This window comes from Pelodiscus sinensis, chromosome 11 (assembly GCF_052426305.1).
Source record: "Pelodiscus sinensis isolate ZL-2025 chromosome 11, ASM5242630v1, whole genome shotgun sequence".
NCBI lineage: Eukaryota > Metazoa > Chordata > Testudines > Trionychidae > Pelodiscus > Pelodiscus sinensis.
In genome coordinates, this window is record NC_143062.1 from 19528972 (window position 1) to 19551855 (window position 22884).

General features: G+C 59.3%; 2 protein-coding genes across 4 annotated transcripts; one reads left to right on the forward strand and one right to left on the reverse strand.

The window, feature by feature from the left end:
- The first annotated feature begins 1592 nt into the window (after positions 1 to 1592).
- MUS81 (MUS81 structure-specific endonuclease subunit) lies at positions 1593 to 10550 on the forward strand. Its single transcript, XM_075938994.2, has 16 exons — positions 1593 to 1966; positions 2184 to 2313; positions 2779 to 2924; positions 3183 to 3269; positions 3454 to 3534; positions 3805 to 3893; positions 6163 to 6321; positions 6680 to 6814; positions 7035 to 7162; positions 7418 to 7530; positions 7700 to 7816; positions 8550 to 8645; positions 9087 to 9209; positions 9378 to 9481; positions 9697 to 9780; positions 10185 to 10550. The coding sequence occupies exons 1-16, from the start codon at positions 1832 to 1834 to the stop codon at positions 10249 to 10251; spliced, it is 1794 nt and encodes a 597-aa protein (XP_075795109.2). The 5' UTR covers positions 1593 to 1831; the 3' UTR covers positions 10252 to 10550.
- A 996-nt stretch (positions 10551 to 11546) lies between these two features.
- Positions 11547 to 22250, reverse strand: EFEMP2 (EGF-like fibulin extracellular matrix protein 2). 3 transcript variants are annotated; one of them, XM_075938995.2, is made up of 13 exons: positions 22072 to 22250; positions 19821 to 19949; positions 19637 to 19724; positions 17825 to 17873; positions 17365 to 17598; positions 16724 to 16846; positions 16523 to 16639; positions 16144 to 16263; positions 15520 to 15639; positions 14392 to 14518; positions 13935 to 14130; positions 13064 to 13238; positions 11547 to 11828 (listed from the first exon to the last, which is right to left on the reverse strand). In XM_075938995.2, exons 2-12 carry the CDS (start codon positions 19847 to 19849, stop codon positions 13077 to 13079), a joined length of 1365 nt encoding a protein of 454 aa, XP_075795110.1. In that variant the 5' UTR covers positions 19850 to 19949; positions 22072 to 22250; the 3' UTR covers positions 11547 to 11828; positions 13064 to 13076. The 3 variants fall into 3 exon arrangements, with proteins under 3 accessions (XP_075795110.1, XP_075795112.1, XP_075795111.1); XM_075938997.2 differs by lacking the exon at positions 19821 to 19949 and adding an exon at positions 20546 to 20608; XM_075938996.2 differs by lacking the exon at positions 19821 to 19949 and having other exon boundaries at positions 22072 to 22249.
- Positions 22251 to 22884: the final 634 nt, after the last annotated feature.

Here is a 22884-nt window from a genome sequence, read left to right on the forward strand (position 1 = left end):
CTGACCCTCCTGCTTGGTGGTTGAGATTGGGGGAGCTCTCACTACACTGCCAAGAAGGGGGAAAGCTAAACAAGGAGCTAAAAGGGAGAGATGCCACTAGTCTCTGTAGGCACAGAAACCCCCCCAGATCTGCCAGTCCCCCTCACTCCTTACCCACAGCCTCTTGCAACCAACCCCCCCACACCTCATGGCTGTGTCTACATTGGCGTGATCTTGTGCAAAAACTTGCTGCCTGTCTACACTGGCCGTGAGTTCTTGCTCAAGTACACTGACGTTCTAATGTATGAAATCAGTGCTTCTTGCGCAAGAACTCTGATGCTCCTGCTCAGGAATAAGCCCTCTTGCACAACTGTTCTTGCGCAAGAGACCAGTGTAGACAGGCAACATGAATTTCTTGCACAAGAAAGCCCCATGGTTAAAATGGCCATCAGAACTTTCTTGCGCAAGAGAGCATCTACACTGGCATGGATGCTGTTGCGCAAAAGCACATCTCTTGCACAAACGCACATGCCAGTGTAGACGCTCTCTTCTGGAAAGAGTTTTTGCACAAGATCATGCCAGTGTAGACGTAGAATGAGTCCTAGTTCCCAGCCCCTTTGCTGCAGTACCATAACAAGGGTGGGCCGCTTGCCCTGGACACATCATAATCAGGGGCACAAAGATGCAATAAGTAAAAATAATAAGATACAAAAGTAAAGAGTGCAACATGTGCTAACCTAAGTCCCAGTTTACACGAGCCTGTCTCGAGGCCTGACAGGAAACGAAACAGTCATGCTGAAAGGCTCGCAAAGTCTCCATTTACACATTTTCTTGAGAGGCAGCAGGCTTCAGCTTGCTTCACTTTAAGCTGAATTTACACGGAGCGTTGGGCACATTGAGCCTTTACAGCATTACCAAGGTTGAATACAGAAAACAGTTCACAGTGGATGCAGTGGTTTTTCAATGCACGTACATGCGAATACACTGTCAACACACTCAATGCTGCATCAAAATATTAAAGGTATTTTGGTGCTAATGCTTGGCATAGGTATTGATCCCCTACAACACTTTTCCATTCATAGACATTATAAAACATGTTCCTAATATTGAAAATATATTTGTTATATTACTATACTGTTGATTTAGTTGATTTTTCTTGACTTAAAGATACATAATTAGTAAACTAGAGACATTTTTTAATTTGGAGGAGAGGGGGCACATAATTAATATTTTGCCTGGGGCACAAAAATACCTAGTTATGGCACTGCTCTGTAGTGAGCACACTACCCCTCACTACCCTCCCTTTCTGAGCTGCGAGTAGAGCCCAGGAGTTCTGGCTCCCAGGGTTGGGATAGCCCCCCAGCCCTGCCTGTGTCCCCCACTCCCGGCCCGCGGCCTCCTGCTACCCCAGCCCCGAGTTCCAGGCGCCCCGCCAGCGCCCAGCTGCTCGCTCTGTTCCGAGGGGCACCCGCAGCGCTTTGGGCAGTGCGGGCTCTGCGCGTCTCCCTCTGGCCGCCAGGGGGGGCTGGAGTTCCCCACGCGGCGGACGCTCTGGCCCGGGAGTGTCCGCTCTCTACGATGCCCAGCTGCGAGGGGCGGGGCTAAGGGAAAGGTGGGAATCGCTCCCGGGTTGGGGGCGGAGGGTTCGGGGTAACCCATGAGTCCGGGAGGGGGCGTGGCCTGTAATCCCCCGTGAAGCGTGAGTCACCAGGGCCCCCCCGGCCGGGGCAGAGGTCGAGCGAGGGGGACCCCCCCCCGGGCTGGATCGGAGCCGGCGCCCCCTAGAGGAGCGAGGCTGCGAGTCCCGGGGCTGGGGGCGGGGTCGCTGCTCCTTGCCCAGCTCGGCTGCGGGATGGCGGCCCCACGGCGGCTGGGGCGGAAGAAGCCGGTGCCCGCCTGCCCTAACCCGCTCTTCGTGCGGTGGCTGACGGAGTGGAGGGATGAGGCTGCCGAGAAGGGCAGGAAGACCCAGTTCGTGTATGAGAGGGTGAGTCCTGGTTCCCAGACCTGCCCTCCTGCTCTGACCACTGCACATCACTCCCCTCCCTTTCCAGCTGGGACTAACGCCCAGGAATCCTGGCTCCCAGCCCCCTGCTCTATCTCGCTAGCCCCCACGGTACCCAGGAGTCCTGGCTCCTGTGCTGGGATCACACTGGGGGAGGATGAGCTGGAGGCTCCCTGTGTCAGTATCTCCTCTCTGCCAGGCCCTGAGCTCTCTTCGGAGGTACCCGCTGCCCCTGCGCAGTGGGCGTGAGGCTGCGATTCTACAGCATTTTGGGGATGGGATCTGCCGGAGGCTGGACGAGCAGCTGGAGAAGCACCGAGCTGAGGAGGGTAGGTGCAGAGCACCAGGGATGGGGTACCAGGGCTGAGGGGTCCCCAGGATGGCATGAATTGAAGGATGATGAGCAGGGGGCAGGCAGCCACACGAAGGCATAAGGTGCACCAGTGGTCCTAGATAGCAGGTTCCACTATCTTTAAGATCCTAAACAACTGTGGCAGATTTGAAATCAAATGCCAGTGCTTTGTTATTGTAGGGTCTCTCATATTAAATGGGAGGGAATTGTCTCCCCCTCCCTCCCATGGTGCCTGTCCTTGAGCCTAACAAGTGAGAGTCTGCTCCCGGGAAGGAGTCCCCCCCATGTCTCCAGCTGGAGGGTGGGGGAATGGTCTGGCTGAGGGAGGCTGGGAATAGGAGAAAGGACCTGTCCTTTAGGGGGCATAGGCTCCAATCCGGGCCCAGGGTAGGGGGACTGGCTGGTTGAGGGAGCACCTAACTTATTTCTTTTTGAACCCTAGGTGCAGAGGTGCTCTTTGAAACTGTGGGAGGGGCCAGCCCCTCCATGGGAGCACAGGAAAGTGATCCCCCCAGCACAGAGCACCACTCCCCCGATGACCCTTCTGCCTCACAGGACTCACTTGTGGACCGGGAGCCTCCCCCGATGGTGAGAGCACAGCCTCTGGCAGAAGGGCTTGGAACCAGGTCTCCTGGGATCTATCTGGCTCTGGGAAGAGAGTGGGGGGGTCTAGTGGTTAGGGAAGGGGGGTGGAGTTAGAATTCCTGGGTTCTAGCCCTGGAACTGGCTCTCTGAGATGCTGGGTAAGTCCCTGTGGGTTGCAGGGACAGGTGGGGGCTTGGAAGGACGTCGGTACAGTGAGGAGATCAGAGTGGGGACCCTGCTGATTCTCACTTCTCTTTCCAGAGGAAGCACCGTCCAGCCCGGGCGTACGTCCCAGCCCCACGCTCTGGGGGCTATGCTGTGCTGCTAGCCCTCTACAAGGACAGCATGGTAAGCCTGGAATCCTGGGTTCCATGCCCCTGTTCTGGGAGGGGAGTAGGGTCTAATGGCTAGAGCAGTGGCCTGGGAGCCGGCATCCCTGGGTTCTCTTCTTAGCACTGGGAAGGAAGTGGGGTTTGGAGCCAGGCTTCCGATGTTCTCTCTCCACTGCTGACTTCCCTGCTCCCCATTACAGAGCCCACACAGCCGGGGGTTCCTGACGAAGCCTGAGCTGCAACGGGCAGCTCAGCCGCTGTGTGACAAATCCTTCACCCTGGTGAGTGAGAGCTGCTGTGGCGTCCCCCAGCTGGCCCCTTTCAGTCCAGCACCATCAAACATTCCTCAGGAGGCTTGGAGTTGATGACAGGCACCTCTTATTGGGGGAGTGTTAGTCTTGATGAGCCATCAGTCCTGCCATAGAGATCTGAGCCCATCACTCCACCCCACCCCCTCAAGTTTCCCTACAGCCTCTACTTCCCCCAGTCTTGCCCTCCGGCTCAAGCAGGTCCCACCCAGAAGAGTCACATGGGGTATCTGTGTCTTGCAGGGTGACCCGGGAAATAGGTACACAGCTTGGGCATCGGTGGGCACCTTGATCCGCAAAGAGCTGGTGCTGAAAACCAATGTACCGGCCAGGTAGGGTGCTGTGCTGCAGGAGGCATGGTTCAGGGTTCGGGAGGGAGTGCTGGCCTTTGGAAGGGTGCTGTGCTGTGGGGAATGGGCTTCAGCAGGGAGTAGTGTGCTGCTGTGGGTTTTTGTGGGCATACCTTGGCCATTACCCAGTCTCCTGGGCGTAACCCCAGTGCCCAGAGGCCCACACCTTCCTTAAGGGCAGCTGCCAGCCAGGCAGCCTTAGTGACTCAGTGTGGGTCTCTCCTGAGCTTGCTGCAGCGACGCCAGGGTCTGTAGGGAAGCTGGGCAGCTTGGCCAGGCTGAGGGAGCATAATGTCGTCACCTGGGATCCAGTGTCGCAGGGCTCTCCAGCAGCCTGGGAAAGCCACACTTAAGAGTCCATGTTGGTAGCAGCAAATGCTTTGCCACATTCTGGTTCTCTGAGCTCCATCTTCACTCTGCCCATGCGGGCATCCTGTCTGATCACAGGAGCAACCTTCAAACCAGCCCCTTAACAGGTTGTTCCTTTGTTCCCGTGGGGAGTTTCTTTCTGGGCCCAGGATGCCCTTTGATACAGAGCCATTTGTCTGCCTTGCCCTTGTATCAGAGGCAGCAGCACAGGGTGAGGGCACCACATGCCCCTTGCGGGGAGGGGAGAATTTGTGCGCTGCCTCCAGCCCAATCATTGCAGCTCCCTTTGCCCACCAGGGGTGCACAGCTCCTAAAGGGACCTACCAGCCATTTTGAGCAGCCTTGGGCTGCAGCAGGCAAATACTCTGTCTTGGGGTCTCACTGGGACAGGCCATGGGGTGGATCAAAAGGCCAAGTCCTCCATTCCCTTCAGTAACTCAGCGACTAGGCACTGAAAGGTGGCAGGTTCTGTTTAGGCCAGAGGTAAATCCAGGGACTTCTAGAGTCCTGGTGAGGGGTGAAAGCACCTGGCACCCCCTTCTTGCCCTTGGTGCGGTCCATGGTGCCAAGGGGGCAAGCATCCCCTTGTCTAGAACCTCTTCCACTGGGGGCATGGGGGAAGCATCAGACACTGTGATTGCATGAGCCTTTCCCTAACCCTTTGCTGCTTGGGCTGTTGGGCAGCTGAAGCCCCCCAAGGGCAGCATGTTCCAGGTGGTGGGCAGTTTTTCCCCATGACTGAAAGGAGATGGGAAAGTTGCCTTCTGTCTCCACCTGGTGGACAGCTAGGCTGGTGCACCCTGGTCTGCGGGAGGATACCTGCCTGAAACATCACTGCTCTGTCTCCCCCTGCAAATCTTGCAGCTTATTCTACACTAGGATGAGTGTCATAAGCTGGTTCCCTAGTCTGTGTTACTGGGCATGTGCTTGCCTTCGGCCGGCCGACAGGGAAGAGAATCCGGCCTCTGGGTCCCTGTTACTTGAGCTTCACCTGTGTCCAGGCCCTGTCCCTCTTTTGGGGTGCAGCTCTTCCTGTGAGCTTAGTACCTGGATGCAGCACAGCCCCTCAGCCTGATCACCATGCAGACAGCCCCTGTCCTGAGGGGTGAGCCTTCTGGGTGCAACTCAGTGCTTGCAGGAGCCCCACGGTGTCAGACACCTCCCAGACTCCCCTGCTGCTCTCTTTACCTCTTCACACCCAGCACAGAGCTCAGACCCAGCCTCCTGCCCACAGCACTAACCGCTAGCTCCGCCTTCCCTGGGGAGGCCTTGACCTGTCTGGGCTCTGACAAGGCTTCTGGCTCAAGGCTTCTCCCTCTGCTGGAGCTGCTGAAAATGGCCCAAGCCTCCCAAGAGCTCAGCTCCCCCCTTTTATAACTGTCCAGCCTCCAGTGAAAGGGTCCCCTGACATCAGCTGCCCCAGGCGAGCCCGGCCCAGCCAGGTGACCTCGCTGCCCAGGCTGCTTCTGCCCCCCGTGTTCCCCATGACCCAGTTTTCCTGGGGGGCCAGTCTGTTGGCTGGAATGAGCCTGGTGCTGTTACCCCTTCGCTGCTGGCCTTGGGGATCTGTCTGCCATGGGGGCCAACAGGTGAAAGGCTGCACCTCAAGGGAGCGTCCCGCATGGGAAGGAGCCAGGCAGCGAGTGCCTGATTCTGCTCAGCGTGCCTGGATTGTACCCACGCGCTCCCAGAGGCCCAGTGGGGGGTTCAGCAGAGGGTGTTGTGCTGCCTGGAGGTCTGCTAGGGAGCAGGGCAGGGATTCAGTAGGAGTGTCGTGCTGCAGGGCCGGGGATCGGCATGAAGTGCCAGGCTGTGGGTACAGAGCGAGGGTTTAGCAGGGCGGCAGACGGGACACTGTACAGATGCCCTTTGCTCCCCGCAGGTTCTCTTTGACAGCGCAGGGGCTGGCGCTAGCCCAGAGGCTTGTGGCTGCAGAGCAGGCTCCGATTTCAGAGGATCGAGCCCCAGAATCTGAGATCTCCCAGGGTGCCCAACCCCCAGATCCTGCTGCAGAGGAGACACTATGCCTGGAGCCCCAGTTGTGAGTGCCTGCCTGAGGCGGGGTATACCCCCAGGGAGGGGGCAGGACTCCTGCAACACTGGGGCAGGACTGGAGTCTAGCAGGTCGGAGTGCAGGTGGTGGGAGTCAGAACTGCGGGGTCCTTGCTTTGGGAGGGAAGTGGGGTCTAGTGGTTGGAGCCCTCCCTCCATTCATTGTGGCTGGTTGGTCTCTCCAGACCCAGCCAAAGGGAGCGTTGCTGCTCACTGTAGCAGCGACTCCCAGCTTCCCCCAGCATGTGCTCTTGGGAGGCTGGGGGGTGGAACAGGACTTCCCTACCTTTGCTGGCCCCTCTCCATGGCTCTGCTCTCATTGTGCTGTCTGCCCCACTTTCCTGCAGGCTCGATGGCGCCCTGGGATGTCAGGAGAGGGCAGCGGGTGGCTCTGGAGTGCAGAGACCCCATGACCCTGAATTCGTACTGAGACCCGGCCAGTTTGACATCATCCTGTGTGTGGATTTCATTGAGACCATGGGGTGCGTCGGGGGCCCTGAGCTGCGGTGCTGTTGGTGTAGGGGGTGTATTGAGGGAGTGTGTTTAGGGGTCCTGAGCAGGAATGATTATGGGGTGTTCCAGGTAGGCTGGGCTCTAGGGATGAGATGTGGGGTAACGGGGGGTCACTCACAGTGTCTTGGAGGGTTGGGGCATTGCAGGGGTCCTGAGCTTGCCCCAGTCCCACCTCATCTCTCCCCTCAGAGGCCCTGGGGCTCGAAAGCAGGACCTGCTGGCCGAGCTGCGCCGCAACACCGTGCCCTTCGACGTGCGCAAGCTGCATGTGGGGGACTTTGTGTGGGTCGCCCGGGAGAAGGTCCAGCCCTGCCCAGGTAGGAGCTGCCCAGCCAGCAGCAAGGGAGGGCTCCTCAGGTGTGACTGGCCCCACCCCCCATACATGCAGTGGGGCATTACCCCAGCCCCACACATGCAGATACACGGTACTGGGGTGTGTGTCCCTGAACGTCACTTCCAAGTGGGGGGTTATGGGGGAGCAGAGCCTCATGGCACCTAGATTGCCTCATTCTGGCTACACAGGGCTGGGGTGGGGTCCTGCTCTCTCCCTCCTGAGCCCGATCTACCCCCAGGGCAGCTGCACCTGCGCCCAGTGCGGGAGCTAGTCCTGGACTACGTGGTGGAGCGGAAGCGAATGGCTGACCTGTGTGGGAGCATCATCGACGGGCGCTTCCGTGAGCAGAAGGTGTGGGGGAAGGGGGCTGCCTTGGGGGCGGGGAGCTGAGGATCGAGAAGGGGAGTTGGGGGTTGTCTGGGTGGAGGATAAGGATCTCTGGGAGAAGTCGTAGGGGTGTGGGTTGGAGACCAGGGTGGGCCTCCCTCCCCTGGTAACCTCCCTCCCTTGCCCCACCCAGTTCCGTCTGCGTCGCTGCGGCCTGCGCCACCCCATCTACCTGCTGGAGGAATACGGCTCAGTCCAGCACCTGAGCCTGCCTGAGAGCACCCTGCAGCAGGCAGCCGCCAGCACCCAGGTATGGGGACTCCTGCCCAGCACCTAAGTTCCCAAGCTGTGTGGCCGTGCAGCTACCAGTTAAGCGCTGTGGCAGGGGGACAGGCCTCTCCCCAAACTCCAGCCCTGCCATGGTGCCCCAGCCCAGAGCTGCTGCAGTCTGGCAGTAGCATCCCTCCTTCAGCCTTGCCTGGCTAGAGCTCCTGTAGCTGGGGCAAGGTGCCTCTCACCTGGCCCTGAACTGCTGTGGCAGGAGAGGGCTGGGGGGTCCTTTCTCCCCCTCAGGCACCCCGAACTTCTTACCCCCCGCCTGACCCCAGAGCCCACACCCTCAGCCATGACCCCATTGGCTCAATCCTGCCACACACCGTCCGTGTGCAGAATGAATGTGCGCCCCAGTATGGCCCTTGTCACATCCTCTCCATACTGGTGCACGTAACGATGTTCATTCCACCCATGGACATAAAAAGGGACCCCTGCTCCCATCTTCCCAGCACCTTGGTACAGCGACCTCAGCCCCCCACCCCCCGAAGCCTCCACCGAGCACCCTGCAACAAGCAGCCACCTGCATCCAGCTCTGGCCTCCCCTTCCTAGCACCTGGCTCCAGGCACCCTCCTGAGGCTGCTCCCCCCAACAGCACAGGTGAAACTCACGAACCTTCTGAACCTCGAGGAGGTTGTGAACCCACGTGCCCCATCTCCACTCCAGGCTCTCCCCACCCCCACTCCCTGCTGCTCTCTTCCTCCCTGCCCAGGTAGTAGACGGCTTCTTCGTCAAACGCACCCGTGACCTGCGGGAATCGGCCACATATCTGACCATCATGACACGTCACCTGAACAGCCTGTATGGGGTGAGCATGGGGCTGGGCGTGAGGGGCACCCCCAGCACTGGGCTTCTGAGTCAGAGGTGAGGGTCCCAAGCAGAGCTGGGGGGGAAGGATGCTCAGGGCTGCGCTAGTAGGGAGTACTGGGGGGCACCGCCAGGGCTGGGCTCTCAGGGGCGGTGTGGCAGAAGCATAGATGCCAACTCCAATTAGTGGATGCTCAGCACTTGCTGGCAGCCAAACTCCCCCCAGTGCCTCTCAGCTGCTGGGGGTGGGGGCTGAGGACCAACTTCCTCCCCTCCCTCCCACCCATCCTGAAACAGCTGTTTTGCATGTTTTGGAGGCTGGGGCAGGAGGAGACAGAGTGGGGATGGCAGGGAGGGGTCAAATCCCCTGGCTAGAGGGGGAGTCAGCAGGCATTTGGGGTAGGCTGGGTTGTTCAAGTGCTCGGTTCCTTTTCTTCTCCAGAACAAGACCCTGGTGAGCTGCACCAAGGAGGAGTCTCAGGACCGCAGCCCCCTGCAGCCCAGCAGCGACTCCTGTACCTTGATGACCTTCCAGGAGTTTAATGAGGGAGCTGTCAAGAATAAGGTGAGACTGGTCAGTGGCCGGGCCCCCCTTTCCGGCCCTAGGACAGGGAATGGGACACAGTGTCTTTTCCCCTAGCAGGCCCTGGCTGGCTGTGTCCTTTCCTTTTGTGTGGGTGTTGCCTAAGGCTGGACTACACCCTGACAGCTCCCCCTGGCTCTGCCCCCCCAGGCTCAGACTGTGCGCGAGGTGTTTGCTCGGCAGCTCATGCAAGTCAGCGGAGTGAGCGGGGAGAAAGCAGCCGCCATCTTGGAGAGATACAACACACCAGCCAGGTACAGGGCCCCTTGCCTGCATTGTGGCTTCCGCTCCGGGAGGGGAGTGGGGTTTGGTGGGAGAGCAAGGAAGGGCTGGGGCCCAGCAGCCTGGGTTCCTTTCCTATTGCCTGCATACCTGTCTTGTCCCATGCCTCTCTTTCCCTTACTCTACAAAGCGTGGGGGTGGGAGCCTGAGTCCCTCCCCCCCTCACAGTCTGTCTCCACCCCATCAGCCTGCTGGCCGCCTACTCTGCCTGCCCTGATGCTGCGAGCAGGGACAAGCTGTTGAGCACTATCAAGTGTGGCAAACTGCAGAGGTGAGTGGGAGCATCGTGCTGCCCTTTAACCCCCCGCCCCCTGCTAACCCAGCCCTGGGCTGCCCCTCATTCCTGCCCCACAGTGCCCTGCTAGCCTGGCCCTGGACTCACTCATTACCACAGCCCTGCCTGTGCCCCTGAGTTCCAATCCCAGCACAGCTGCTCCAAGGGGCAGTAAAACCTCCCTCTGGCATCAAATGCTTATTTAGGATGTTACCGCCTCCTGGCTTGGGGGCATGTCAGTTCCTGGAGTTAAGGGGGGCAGGGAGCCAGGACTCCTGAATTCTCTGGCCGTGTGTTAGGTGCTGCATCTGTGCTTCAGTTTCTGGCTGTGAATGGAAGTTGGGGGTTTCTTGCTGTGCCCCTTTCCCCAGCCTTAACACCCCATTGTGCTTTCTCCGCAGGAACCTGGGCCCCGCCCTGAGCAGGACACTCTCCCAGCTGTACTGCAGCCCTGGCCCCCTCTCCTGACAGGAAGCCCCTGTTCCTCACAGGTTCTGCTTTGGACCTAGTGCCCCATCTGGGTAGCACAGGGGTGCTGTAGCCCTTCGACAGGGATGTCACTGGGCAGGGAGCCCAACACCAGAAAATGTGCGTGGGGGAGGGGGCTCACTGCCTCTGTGAGGTGTATGTCCATGAAGCATGGTGGCCATGAGGGGAGGGAGGTTTCAGGCAGGGTCTGGAAGGACTGTCTGAGGCATTCGACCCCAGCACTTGTTTTAATGAATCTTTGTATTTTCCTTGTTCCAATAAATTGGGTAGCTCCTTTTTTCCTGCTGGGTTTTCCTTGCCCTAGAAGTGAGGGGAGATCCCATGGCTACTTCATCACCACTCTCATGGGAAGGGGAACTAAAGCAGGAACGGACTAGGGATGTTAAAATTAGGTTAATGTACGAATCAAGTAGTCAATAGAATTTGTATCGATTAATAGATGGGGGAAGGCAGCTGGCTCAGTCCCTGCTCATGCTGGGACCAAACCGCACTGCGGCTCTGCAATTTAAAAGGTAGTAGGAATTGGGCAGCGTGGGCCCCCCCGGCTCCTACTGCCTTTTAAATTGCAGAGCCAAAGTGGGATTTGGCCCTGGACCCAGCGCAAGCAGGAACTGGGCCGGGCTACCTGCCCAGCTGGCAGCAGCCCCTGTCCACAGGACCCTCTGTGGACAGGGGCTGCTGCTGAAGCAGGCTCTGCCCGCAATGATCCTGGGCCCACCATGGGCAGAGGCTGCTTTACAGCAGCCTCCCCTGCCCCCCTTCGCTGCCTCTAAGAGAGGCAGACAGCACCACTTGGTGCTGGGGGGAACCAGCTTTTTAGCCAGCTCCCCCCAGATGCGAGTAGTGGACTCGACTACCTAATAAGCCTAGTTGACTACTCGCTTACATCCCTAGAATGGACACAGGCTTGGTTTGATCTTGTCCCAGAGCTAAGCTTGTCGTGCTGGCTGGACGGGACCCCCCACCCCCACTTCCACTCCCCATGTCTGCCCCGTTCCCTTGCTCTAGCCTGCGGGCGAGAGACACACACACCCCACACCCCTACCTCTCCCCTGAGCATTTTGCCCACTCCCAGAGAGGAGAGCATCCCCTACTGAAGGGCTTCTGTCCAACTTTTGAGCACATTTGCCTATGATTCAGGTGGCTCATTTCTTCACACTTAGGCAATTGTACGTGGTGCTGCCCAAGCCCCAGACACATACAGACTCACACTCACTGTGGTGCTGGTAGCAGAACCCAGACCCCCAACTCAACCTGCTTTGCCTTATTCTAGGTTTGGTCTTGGTGCTTTTACTGAAATTTTCCTTTTTTTAAACCAGAAAGTGGAATAAATCTGCTACAAAATCACACCTCCGCTCTGAGCAGGAGCCTGGCACCGGGGGCTCCAGCCAGGGAGGAGCAGAGCCCAGGGCAGGCTGAAGGGATGGGAGATGTGGGCCCAGCTGCATGTCAGTTTCCAGTGCTGGTGCCTGGGGTCCTGTACCCCACTAGCATCTCTCCAGAGCTGGTGCCGATGCTGGATCCAGTTGCACTGTCCCCTTTGGACCAGTGCCAACCTGCAGGGGCAGAAAACAGGCACATTGGGGGCCTGGCATCCTGCTTTAGCCCCCAAGGAAAAGGAGAGGGAGGGTGTGTTACAATCCACATCCCCCACCCCCCAGCCATTCCTTGGTCCAACTGAGCTGGCTCTACCAGTGCTGGGATTTCTTGCTTTTACGGACAGACAGGACACTTCTGATTCCCAGCCCAGAACACAGCTGGGTGAGGCCAAACTTCAATGGGGCAGAGGCAATAATCTGCCCCCTTGCATAAGCTGCTCTCCCCAATTTCCAGGGCAAATCCACCCCTCAGTTCCAGGCTAGGTCTACACTACAGGGTTTTTCTGGGATGTCGGAAATATCCTGGAAAAACTCCGCCGTGGCCAAGGACGGCATCTGCTCTTCTGCTTTTTTTTTTTTTTTTTTTTTTGCGGAAGAGCAGACGTGCTCTTTCAGAAGCTCTGTCTTCTCCTTCCACAGGGAAGATGGGCTCTTCCTAAAGAGGAGGCTTTTCCGAAATTTGGCCCAGTGTAGATAAGCCAAATTTCAGAAAAAGGTACGCAAATTGGGGAGCATATTTTGCATACCTCTTTCCAATAGATCATTGTAGTCTAGACATAGCCTGAGTGTCTGGCATTGGCTTCACTCAGCCTTTGTCTGCAGGACAGAGGAACCAGGATCTAGCCCCTTGGAACCTTTGTTGGGAGAAACTCACCCAAGGGGGCCCCCACCTCTCACCTGGGCAGGGCCGGCCTGAACCCTTTTGGTGCCCAGGAGCGCAGCGCGCCCCCCCCCCCTCCGGGCGCAGGGCGCATGTGCGGGCCGGTCACCGCTGCTGGTGCACAGCCCAGGGCCTGCCCCCGGGGCGCACAGCGCATGTGCTGGCCAGGCCAGCGCTGCTGGTGTGTGGGCCGGGCGGTGCAGGGCCCCGCAGCCATGGGGGGAAGGGCGCTGCGGGAGCTGGGCACGTGGCTCCTGATGGCAACTGTAAGGGACGCCGCGCACCCCTTACAGCTGCCATCAGGTGCCCCCCCCCATTGGTTGGCGCCCTGGACAGCTGCCCGGCTTGCCCATGCCTCCACCTGGCCCTGCACCTGGGGTTCATTCGCAGGTTTCTCAGAGCTGGGTGTGCCCTAGAACTGGGGGCAATCTCTTTTGGTCTGGAAAGGTCTGATGGGGCAGCTACCATAGATAATGGGGCTTCCCATTGTAATCAGAGACCCCCCCAATTCCACAAACTAGCCCTATCTTACCCAGGCTGGGGCACTAGAAGGAGTAGGCTCCCACGAAGATGGTGAGGCGTAGCACCGAGCTGGAGCGGTAGCTCATGAGTGAGTTCATAGTCACCATCTCCAGGTCCAGCACGTATTCCCGGGGCCCTGTGACAGGCCGGGCCAGAACCAGCATGGCACTGATGTTATTGATTTGCTGCCAAGAAAGCATGTGAATTAATGCAAACCTCCGGGGGCATTGGCTGCCATCTGGCCCCAGGTGAGGGGAAGGGGCGGAGGGACATGACTCTAGCCCTAGCCCCACGTTCAAGGAGGCAAAGGAAAAAAGGGGGCTCAGGGTAGTCACTTCCTGCTCCTTTGATTCACTGTGTGTCCCTGCCCTTCCTGCTTCTCCCCCGCTGTCTGTCTCCTCCAGCTCCCTCCATAACTAGTGGGCATCTACAGCTCCTGGTGCTCAAGCACATTGCCCCAGTCAGGGCTCCTGGCATCTGTCCCCCCAGCTGCCTGGTGCCATCCTCCACCCCCTCTAGTTCAGTGATTCCCTGTAACTCCTCCCCTTCTTGCAGGGGCTCAGTCTGCTCACCCTTATTCCCCTCCCCCCATGAAACAGCTGTTCCCCCTCTTTGGTTACCAGGGTTGACTACTGCAGGAAGTCCTGCCTTCTGGGAAGCACCCACTGCCTGGTGCTAGGAGCAGTTCACGAGCTCCTGCCCCCAAGATCAGATCAACTGGCTGGGGCTCTGGCTAAGGCGAACATGCCCATTGCCTGGTACTGGGAACAGCCCAGAAAGTCCTGCATTTGGGGTAGCAGCCCCTGCTCTTCTTGGTTGAGCTAAAAGAGGAAGTCCTGCCTTTGGCAGTGGTCTGTCCTGCCCAGAGGCCCCCCACTCACCCGGATGTAGAACTCTCCCTGCTCGTTGCCAGAGCGGATCTGGAAGGAGTTGTAAGCCCCGGGGTAGACGCTGGTGGCCTGGATCTGGAAGACATCGGAGGGAACGGTCCGGTCAGCCGTGATGCTCATGTAACGATGCACGATGGACGAGGGCTGCTCCCGGCACAGAGGGTTCGTGGTGGGGCACAGACAGCGACTGCGGGGGAGTGACAAAGTTAAGGGAGAGCAGGATGCCTGGGGGCTATCCCCAGGTCTCACTGACTTACTGGGTGCTTAGAAAAAGTGGCATTCCCAGGCACAGGAAGCACGACCCATCCTGAGCCCTCTGGCCCTGCAGCCTGGCACCTCCACTGCCGCACGGATCAGCACTAGCTACACTGTAAAAGCAGACAAGCCTGGTGTTTCCTTAGCTAAAGGAGACCAGCCCGTCCCTGCCCCGCCCACCACTCAGACTCACTTGTCAGACACCTGCACGTAAGGCTCCAGACAGCGGTTCTTCTCCACACAGCGATAGCCCCCATGGAAATTAATGCACCTCTGGGTCTCAGTGCAGTGGTGGGTGCCTGTCTCACATTCGTTAATGTCTGTGGAGGGGAGAGACTGGGGTAACTGGAGTCAGTGATCAGGCGCAGCAAAGACCCCAACCGAGACTGGGGCTCTCATTGTGCCAGATGCACAAACCCCAACACAATCAGCAGCCTCCCCCAGCAGCCCCACACCACACAGGACAACCTGTAGGTCAAAATCAAGGCTCCTGCTGTGCCAGGCACAGACACATGGGCTATGTCTACGCTGGCACGATCTTGCACCAGAGCTATGCAAATGAGGTTAAGTGTGGAATATCACCAAGCCTCATTTGCATATCTAATGAGCCGCCACTTTTGTAAAAGAGGCTCTTGCGCTAGAAGGAGCTGTCTACACTGCCCCTGCCCCTTCTTGTGCAAGAAAAACCCTCTTCCTGAAAATAATCAGCGTAACAGCATTGCGCAAGAGTGCGCAAGAAGAGGCAGTGTAGACAGCTCCTTCTTGCGCAAGAGCCCCTTCCACAAAAATGGTGGTTCATTAGATATGCAAATGAGGCTCGGCGATATTCCACGCTTAGCCTCCTTTGCATAGCTCTGGTGCAAGATCGCGCCAGTGTAGACATAGCCATGGTGACAAGCCCTGCACCAAAGAGCCTCATTCTGAACAGACTTGGGGCAGGAGGGGAAACTGAGGCACCAGGCAAGGAAAGAACTTTTTCAGAGTCTGGAACAGAATTCAGGAGTCCCTGCCCATTCCTAGCCATGACCCGCTACACTGGAGGCTGGATGCCCTAGGGCAGTAACAGGGATCTGCTCAGAGCTGAGTCTCTCTCTTGGGATGGCTAATGTAGAGAAGGGGGAAACCCCAGACAGCATTTCACACAGCTCTGCCATGGCTTTTAGTCCCAACACCAGCCTCCTGCTATGCCAGGCCACCCCCTTCCAATGGCTCTTGCAGAGGTTCCAGGATTTATTTAGGCCAGCCAGGGCTGGGGTCAGCTGGGATGGGCAGTGTCCTGGGGAGGGAGGCACAGCGGTGGGGAGTGGGGGAGCATTGGTACCTTGGCAGAGGCGGGTGCCCAGGAGTTGGTAGCCCTGGGGGCAGTCACAGGAGAATCTCCCTGGCTCATTGATGCACTGGAACTGGCACAGATAGCTGGAGTAGCTGCACTCATCAATATCTGGGGGGAGGAGAAAGATGTGAGTGCGCTGGGCTCCCCTCATCTCCTAGTGCCCCCCCACCTGCACCCTCAGGATCTGTCTGTGCCCATCAGCCTCACTTTAGAGATTCCCCCTAACCAGCCCCCCTGGCCAATGGTGGGAAAGAGCAGGGGGAGGAGCTAAGAAGGGCCACAAGGCAAGGGGATAGGTAAGTGGGTGGGGCAAAGCAAAGGGGGATAGCTAAAGGGAATATGGGGAGGGAACACAGAAGTGGGAGGAACAGAACAGAGTGGGAGGAGCTAGAACTGGAGACTAGAGGGGAGAGATTACCAGTGTGAAAGGACTAAAGGAAATGGGAAGGGTTGGATTTAGGGAGGGGCTAAAATAGGAGGGAGATTAAAGCTGGCAGCTGATATACAACAACACAAGGCTATACATGGGAGGAGCTAGGCCTGGGCAGGGCCATGCTAAAAACAGGGACAGAGGAAGAGGAAGGGCAAGGACTGGGTACCCTGCTCACCTACCATTGCAGGTGAAGCCGTCATGGTCGAGTTCATAGCCCTGGTTGCAGCGGCAGATGAAGGTGCCGTAGGTATTGAAACAACGCTGCCCGCACGGCGCCCCCATGTCACACTCGTTCACATCTGTGCGGAAAGCACAGTGAGACATCCCAATATACCCAGCACCAGGACGCGACTGCTTCTGGGGTGAGCCATGATGGTGTACAACAGTGTTCAAACTGCCGGGTGATGCAAATGGGAACAGGAACAGAACCCAGGAGTCTGGAGTCTCAGCACTCCCCATTCTAACCACTAGACTACCCTGTCCTGCCAGAACTAGGAGAGACCTCAGGAGTCCTGGCTCTCAGCCCCCATTGTCCCTCTGGCAGAGCAGGTCCCTTACCCACACAGGAGCGGTTGTTGCTGGCCAGCTGGAAGCCTGACTCACACTGGCAGGAGAAGGAGCCTGGGGAGTTGACACAGCGGTGCTGGCAGTACCGGTACCGGCACTCGTCGATGTCTGCCACACGGGAGAGAAGGGGTTAAAGCACGTCCGCATCCCAGCCCTGCAGCAAGGCGCCCCCAGTGGCTGGTGCACACTCACCCACGCACTCAGAGCCAATCTTGCGGTAGCCGTCGGGGCACTTGCAGTGGAAGGCACCGGCCGTGTTGATGCACTCCTGGCTGGGCTGGCAGTCATGCAGCTCTTCCTCGCACTCATCCACGTCTGCAGGGGGCAGCACCAGGACATGTGGGGTTAGCCAGGACGTGCTTTAACCCCAAGGGCTTCCTAGACAGGAGGTATCTGCCCCATAAAATCACCCTCCTTTGCCCCATAGCCCCCAGTGATACCAACCACCTTCCCCACACACACCTGAGCTGTGCCCCCTTTTTGTCCTTCCCGCCATTTCCTCCTCCTGGCTGTGCTCTCTGCCCTTCCCCCCTGTCATGCCCCCAATTGTCCTCCCCAGCAATGTCCCCCTCCTGGCTGTTCCCTCTGCCAATGTTCAAATTTTTTCCATGTGCAGAATAATGTTTGTCCTTTGCACTGAGGCAAGTGCGGATGTGCACCACCAATAGAAATAATTTGCTGCTGGCTGTGGGCACACTGCTAATCCGCTGGGTGGCATTTGCATCTCTCTTGGGTGGCCACCCAAGCACACAGCTTACAGGGAGCACTGCCCCTGCCACTCCCCCCAGCCATGCCCTTTGCCCCTCCTCCCCCCAACCAGCCGGTGTACTCACCCAGGCAGGAGCCGAGCCCGTCAGGCTCATAGCCCTGAGGGCAGGTGTTGTGGGAGGCGGTGAGTGAGGGTCGTGGGGGCCGGGGCCGAGGGGCACTGGGGGGTGCAGCGCTCTCGGAGTGCACGTCATTGATGACGGAGGCTGAGCGCGGCAGGCATAGGTACCCGCCATAGTGATTGATGCATTTCATCTCCCCCTTGCAGGCCTCGGGGATGGTCTCACACTCGTTCACGTCTGGGGACAGACACAGGGTCAGAACCCGGGAGTCCCAGCTCTTCCTCCCCATGACCCACTATCCCCTGCTCCTCTCCCAGCCCTGGGGTAGAACCCAGGAGTCCTGGTTCCCAGCCCCACCCCTGCTCTATCACAGTAGGCCCCACTCCTCTCCCAGCCCTGGGGAGGAGCCCAGGAGTCCTGGCTCCCAGCTTCTGTCCACTTCCCACACTGTCCTGCTCCATACCTTTGCAGTGCTGTGTGTCTGAGTCCCACTGGTATCCATCCGTGCATTCCTAAGGGTGGCAGAGGGAGACCGTTACACTCAGGGGTCAACGGGGAGGGAAAGACCCACAAATAGAGGAGTGAGGAAAACAAAGGGCTGGCCATGAGTAGGGTCACCAAGTAGGTTTAGAAAAAATACCGGACACACTAGATGGGGGGGGGTGACAGGGGGGCTGGTGGGCATGGGGTTGGCCCGTGGAGATGGGGGAGGGGTCGGGGGCAGCGCAGCTGGCCAGGGGAGATGGGTGGGGCAGCATGGTTGGCCGGGGGAGGTGGGGGAGGGGTCAGGGGCAGAGCAGCTGACTGGGGGAGATGGGCGGGGCAGTGCGGTTGGCAGGGGGAGATGGGGGAGGGGTCTGGGGCAGCGCAGCTGGCTGGGGGAGATGGGCGGGGCAGCGTGGTTGGCCAGGGGAGATGGGTGGGGCAGCATGGTTGGCCAGGGGAGATGGGGGAGGAGTCGGGGGCAGTGCAGCTGGCTGGGGGAGATGGGCGGGGCAGCGTGGTTGGCCAGGGGAGATGGGGGAGGGGTCGGGGGCAGCGCAGCTGGCTGGGGGAGATGGGCGGGGAAGCGTGGTTGGCCAGGGGAGATGGGGGAGGGGTCGGGGGCAGCGCAGCTGGCTGGGGGAGATGGGCGGGGCAGCGCGGTTGGCCGGGGGAGATGGGGCAGGGGTCGGGGGCAGCGCAGCTGGCCAGGGGAGATCGGGAGGAGAAGAACCGGCCAACAGGAAGCAGGGGTTGGCGGGAGGGGGTCCAGGTCGGGGGCAGCAGAGCTGGTCGGGAAGGGTCGGGGGCGGGACTGACCCAGGCACATGCAGATTCCGGGGCGCTGTCAGTCCTGTGCACGGTCCAGAGAAGTGCGAGTGAGTCCAGCTGTGGTTCCACCACGCGCTCAGGAGCAGGGACAGGGCTTCTCCTCCTCCCCAAGGCATCAGATGCAGCCAGGGCTCCCAGCTACTCCCCCAGCCCCTGCCAGGCTTCCATTTGGCACCCACCCAGAAATCCAGGAAATACCGGACACTGCACATGTCCCATATTTTCTGGATTTTTTTACCAGGCAGAGGGCCTGAATACCGGACACCTGGCAACCCTAGCCATGAGCCAACCAGACCCCATTGCTCTTGAAAGTATTAATGGGCTCTGCAGGGTCAGGGGAGGAACCCAAGTGTCCAGGGTCAACTCTGGGCAAGCAAACAGCTAAAGGCCTTGCACAGACTCTACCAGGGATCAGGGACACACCCACACATACAGAGCAGGGCGCATCCTTTCCAGTAGGGGGCAGTGCATGTGCACACAAAACTCTCAACAGATTGAACATGGCAAAACAATGAATTGATATCCCAGACCAGACAAATCATAATGGTGGGGAGGGCACACAGCACTTCCAATGGAGGTGAGTGGGGGGGGGGGTTGGAGGAAGCCTCTGAAATAGAGGGGAGGGTAGCACCCAGGGAGCTGGATTTGGGCGGGGAATGGGGGGCTGCAAGGAACCCTGGGGGATGCAAGGGAGTAACTGCTAGGTAATCTGAGAGCATTAGTGTCTCCATTTGTGCGGCTGGGCAGCCCAGTTTGTTATTCCAGAGTTTCAGGGGCAATAAGGAATGGACCCCCTCCAATGTACTGGAGTTTTGCTGAGAGATACCTGCATACAAAGTCTGCACATCTCACCCCAGAGGCAGCTGCATCTCAGCACCAGACCAGGGACCTCTGCATAAACAATCCATACGGGGCCCTCCAGAGGCCACGTGCAGGGTGGGCAGCATTGGCACATTCTTACCGTGTAGGAGTCAGGTTCCTCCAGCTCCTGTGAAAGCGCCACGCCCACCAGCACTGCCAGCAGCAGGCAGGAGACAGGCCACATGGTCCTGCCAGAGGTAAGACAGGGGTTAGCATCACCCACCCACAGTCCTGCCAGTGCCCCCCAGATAGGTCATCTGACACCCCTCTGAACTGAATCTGACCATTGGCATGGTATGACACTGTGCATCATTGCCTCCGTACTGCTAAGAACGAATGTGATTCCTCCTGAGCCTTGGAGCAGCAATCCTGTCTTTGCAGCTCCAATGGGGCCGAGCTCATCCCACAGTACCCTGGAGCAGATGGAACACAGATCCTCATCCCTGCTAGCTGAGCCTTCCCCCATCGTCCCCTCCCCTTCCCAGTCTCCCAACACTCAGCAGATTCAAAGCCAAAGAGTTTGGCAGGGACACACTGGCTCAGAGCCACAGAGCATCCAGACCACACCCATTCCTATTCCCACTGGGCGCAAGCTAGTGTCCATCCAGCCCCTTTTGGAGGATGAAGGGGAGAAACGTGGCAGCCCCCCACCATACATTGAATCTTGATCTTCCCACTGGGCCTCTCCACCCCTAAACTCCATGGAAGAGAGACTCCAGGAATTCTGGATCCCTTGGAGATTTCACAGTGAGGTTCAAAGCGTTATGTGTTACGCAGGGTGTGTTATGAGTTGGAGGGGCTCACCATTGATGCAGCCAAACAGCCATTGCGAGACTGGGCCTCAATGGCTGGGATGGCAGGGGGATCATGGGTCTGGATTGAGGGGGACTGAGTGAGCAGTAGCAGAGGGCAGAGCCTAGGGGACTGAGAGTCTGGATTGAGGGGAACTGTCCAAACAGTGGCTAAGTGAATAGCCACCCACTCAGCTCCTTGATTTTCCAGAGCTTACTTTTTGTCAGCCACTCAGTTTGTGGGAGGTAGGGATCCTGGTGCAGCCATCAGCAAATCAGAACTGTGGGGAGCCAGAACATATCAAGACTGGGCAGGAGCATTATAGTGTGGTGGGGAACAGGGGATTGGTGGGAGCAGTGGGATCAGGGGAAGGAGGCATCCTTAGGGGATTGAGGGGAACAAAGTAGGATCTTCCTCCCCCCCCCAGTACACAGCACAAAGCATGTGTGGATGCCACCAATGCAAAGTCTAATGGGAGCCTTCTCACTGACCCAGCAGTGTCAGTATTTATATCTGGCCGGGTGTATAATTAGCCTCCAGGGCCTGGAGCCCTGTGGCCTCTCCCAGTCAGCCAGAGTACAGGCGCCTAAGGGAACATGGGTGTGTCCTAGAGGAGTGTATAATTGACAGTCCCTAGAGCCCTACTTTCTGGCTGTTGCCCCAAGGACTGGTATTACAGGGAAGGGAGGGGGCAGGAGGGAGCAGACTGGAGCTGTCCAGCTGGACTCTTCAGACTCTCCTCCCTTCTACCCCAAACTCAGTCCTGCTCTTGGAAGAAAGTGGTTGAAGGAAGAGCCCCTGCATCAGCACAAGGTCTGATTGGCTGCTCTTCAGCAGGAGGCGGACCACTTGAGGAGGACAGCCAATCAGAGGGGGATCCCCAAAGGGCAGGCTCTATCAAGACTTGTCTCCAGTTGGGCATTCTTGAGAGAGCAGGACACAGGAGGTGGGGTGAGGGGTCAGCCAGAGACTGGGCAACAGGAGAGGCAGCTGGGTTGGGGAGCAGGCTGGGATCCCAGCCGTGGGGCAGGCTGGCAGGCAGTGTAGGGACCATAGGCTGGAAGGTGAAAAACCGGGAGGGGTCACAGCAGTGGGGGAGAGGAGCTGCAGGGGGGGACTGGGGAAGAATCCCAGCACTGGGAGGGGAGATGGTGGGTGGGGGGGCTCCAAGGGGGAGAGGGATCAAGAAAGGATTCTGGGGTCAATCAACGTGGGGGGTGCGCCAGCGGGGTCAAGCAGTTAGGGGATACCCGCCCTCAGTGTAAACATTGGTCCAGCCAAAAATCTTAGTTACCCTCCCCCCAGCCATCTCCGCGCTGGCTCCACTAGGGGGTCTCTCCCCCGCCCCCATCTCCGCCCCGCTTAGGGTCAGTGCGTTACAAGCGGCTTGTTTGGGCCTTGGGGAAGGGGCTGGTCTGGCGGGGTCGCGCCGGCCCAGCCCCGATCCCAGCCCGTCCCGTTAGGGTTCCCTCCCATCACTGCCAGGCGCGGGGCTGGCGCCACGGGTACAAAGCGGGATTTCCAGGGGTCGGGCGCAGAACGGCCCTGCGTGTTTCTCTGCTTTTAAGGATAACGCCATCCGGGCTCTTCCCCGGATCCCTTCACGGAGGCCCGGCCCGCTCCTGAGGATCCCGCCCCCGCTGACCCCTGCATGGCCCGACCCCCCGAGCCCGTACACGGCCCCTCCGCTCCTGGGCATCCCCCCGACCCATGCGCGGCTCGATCCCTTCTGGCCTCACTTACCGTCCTGGCTCGGCCCCCCGCCCCCGTGCTCAGGCCGGGGGGTCCGGTCTGCGCCCCCCGGACAGGACGGTCTGCCCCGATCCCCCACGGCGGGCGGGCGCACACGGAGCAGGCGCTGGCGGCCAAGGCTCCCTGGGAGAGACGCGCTGGCTCCCCCCGGCCCCCCTGCCCCGAATTCCTGGCTCCGGGCCAACGGGACCCGCCCCGCACCTGGATCCACTTACAGCCGGCGCCGCGCGCCCCGGGCCGGCCAGCTGCGAGACCGCGCCCCCTGCAGCCCGGCCCAGCCCCCACCGCTCCACCCCGTCCTCCCCCAGCCCCTCACCCCGTTGCCCCGGCCGTGGCGCCAGCCCCGCGCCTGGCAGTGATGGGAGGGAACCCTAACGGGACGGGCTGGGAGCCTGGGATGGGGGCTGGGCCGGCGGGACCCCGCCAGACCAGCCTCTTCCCCAAGGCCCAAACAAGCCGCTTGTAACGCACTGACCCTAAGCGGGGCGGAGATGGGGGCGGGGGAGAGACCCCCTAGTGGAGCCAGCGCGGAGATGGCTGCGGGGAGGGTAACTAAGATTTTTGGCTGGACCAATGTTTACACTGGGGGCGGGCATCCCCTAACTGCTTGACCCCCCCCCCCCCGCTGGCGCACCCCCCACGTTGATTGACCCCAGAATCCTTCCTTGATCCCTCCCCGCTTGGATCCCCCCACCCACCATCTCCCCTCCCAGTGCTGGGATTCTTCCCCAGTCCCCCCCCCCCCAGCTCCTCTCCCCCACTGCTGGGACCCCTCCCGGTTTTTCACCTTCCAGCCTGTGGTCC

What these genes read in the sequence shown, in the direction of transcription:
- MUS81 (XM_075938994.2), top strand. Translation starts at nt 1,832, where the DNA reads ATGGCGGCCCCACGGCGGCTGGGGCGGAAGAAGCCGGTGCCCGCCTGC. An exon ending in GGCGCTTCCGTGAGCAGAAG is followed by an intron (nt 7,531 to 7,699) that starts GTGTGGGGGAAG and finishes TGCCCCACCCAG; the next exon opens with TTCCGTCTGCGTCGCTGCGG. An exon ending in AAGTGTGGCAAACTGCAGAG is followed by an intron (nt 9,781 to 10,184) that starts GTGAGTGGGAGC and finishes CTTTCTCCGCAG; the next exon opens with GAACCTGGGCCCCGCCCTGA.
- EFEMP2 (XM_075938995.2), bottom strand. Translation starts at nt 19,849, where the DNA reads ATGATGCACAGTGTCATACCATGCCAATG. An exon ending in CAACAACCGCTCCTGTGTGG is followed by an intron (nt 16,264 to 16,522) that starts GTAAGGGACCTG and finishes CTTTCCGCACAG; the next exon opens with ATGTGAACGAGTGTGACATG. An exon ending in TACGTGCAGGTGTCTGACAA is followed by an intron (nt 14,131 to 14,391) that starts GTGAGTCTGAGT and finishes ACTCCCCCGCAG; the next exon opens with TCGCTGTCTGTGCCCCACCA.